Source organism: Phaseolus vulgaris, chromosome 11 (genome assembly GCF_000499845.2).
Source record: "Phaseolus vulgaris cultivar G19833 chromosome 11, P. vulgaris v2.0, whole genome shotgun sequence".
NCBI lineage: Eukaryota > Viridiplantae > Streptophyta > Magnoliopsida > Fabales > Fabaceae > Phaseolus > Phaseolus vulgaris.
Window position 1 is genome coordinate 11,341,363 of NC_023749.2, and position 1,714 is coordinate 11,343,076.

A 1,714-nucleotide genomic window follows, 5' to 3' on the forward strand; every position below is an offset into this window, starting at 1 on the left:
AACTTACTCATAGCAATACTAACTTGTTGAATTAATATATTTTTGGTGACTTTACCAAACAATTTGAATACCATCTAGCTACTCCACATTAACAGATAAGGATGAAGCTTCTTGTGATATATAAATGCCAAAATTCAATATCAAGCCAGAATTTGAGCAAGACCTCCTTTGCGTGCAAATAAGTAATTTATCACACTTTTCTCAATATCCATGACTTTTGACTAGTAAATTCCATAATATTGTAATAGGATTTTTCCAAAGCTTTTTACTAACAACACAACATAACATGGACTCTATCATAATCCTTACATAAACCACTTTCTTTAGGAATATCCAAATATTGTTAGATAAATCTCCATAATTAACCTCATGCATGCATGCTTAAACCCTAATGTTTACCCCCACCTCCTCCTCCTCCTCCACCAACTCCAACACCAGAACCACTGCCGGAACCATGACCAACTCCTACTCCAATGCCAATTCCAATACCAATGCCTCCACCGCCGCCATGACCACCGCCGCCACCTCCACCTATACCTGCCCCACCTCCACTTCCTACACCACCACCTGCACCAAAGCCTCCGCCGTGACCTGAACCTCCACCTATTCCTCCTCCTCCACCACCACCTCCACCTCCTCCTACACCACCACCACCACCTAATCCTCCTCCAACACCACCTCCTGCACCAAAGCCCCCACCATGACCTGAACCTCCACCTATTCCACCTCCTGCTCCACCACCACCTCCTCCTCCTGCTCCCCCACCAGCACCACCTCCTATACCACCACCAGCACCAAATCCTCCACCATGGCCTGAACCTCCTCCCAAACCACCACCACCACCACCACCACCTCCTCCTCCTCCCCCTCCACCTGCTCCACCACCCAAGCCTCCACCAACACCACCACCAGCTCCAAACCCTCCACCATGGCCTGATCCACCACCCAATCCACCCCCACCACCCCCTCCTCCGCCTCCGCCGCCACCACCACCAATGCCTCCTCCTGCTCCGCCACCTACACCTCCTCCAGCACCAAAACCTCCACCATGACCTGTCCCACCTCCTCCACCGCCTCCAAAACCTCCACCACCGCCAAGACCTCCGCCATGACCTCCTCCACCACCAAGACCTCCGCCATGACCTCCTCCACCACCAAGACCACCACCTCCCCCGCCACCAAGACCACCACCACCACCAAATCCTCCTCCACCCCCTACTCCACCACCTCTACCCCCACCAAGACCTCCACCACCTCTACCACCACCAAGACCTCCACCACCGCCAAACCCTCCTCCGCCCCCTATTCCACCACCACGGTCACGTCGGCCCCTCCAACCCCTGCACCGTGGTCCACGTCCAAATCGACAATCGTCTCCATACCTTTGTGGGTCAAGCTTCTCATCACCTAAAACACTGATCACAGTCAACTCAAGAACAATGCACAAAACAAGAACACTCACGGAAACCCATTTCCTATGGAAATTAGTAGCCATTGTCAAAAAAGACAATATAATCACACTTTGCTGCTCTGGCAGAAATTATGAGTGCGCATTATATAGGCTTTGTCCACTAGACAATGGTATTAATGGTGCATGCTATGAACAGTTGGGGAATTGGAACCAACATTAAACGATGACATGTGGAAATATCAAAGTCTAAGGTCAAACAGGACTTTAATTTGGTGCTCCATAGATAGATGCATTTATGTTTTG

At 50.4% G+C, this 1,714-nt stretch overlaps 1 protein-coding gene across 1 annotated transcript; it reads right to left on the reverse strand.

Annotated features, from left to right (window-relative positions):
* Window positions 1–388: 388 nt before the first annotated feature.
* Window positions 389–1,495, reverse strand: LOC137834200 (glycine-rich cell wall structural protein 1-like). Its single transcript, XM_068642265.1, has one exon. It carries the CDS (start codon window positions 1,493–1,495, stop codon window positions 389–391), a length of 1,107 nt encoding a protein of 368 aa, XP_068498366.1.
* Window positions 1,496–1,714: the final 219 nt, after the last annotated feature.

Bases quoted from the DNA above. Each gene is read 5' to 3' on its own strand.
- LOC137834200 (XM_068642265.1), bottom strand. From the start codon at position 1,495: ATGGCTACTAATTTCCATAGGAAATGGGTTTCCGTGAGTGTTCTTGTT.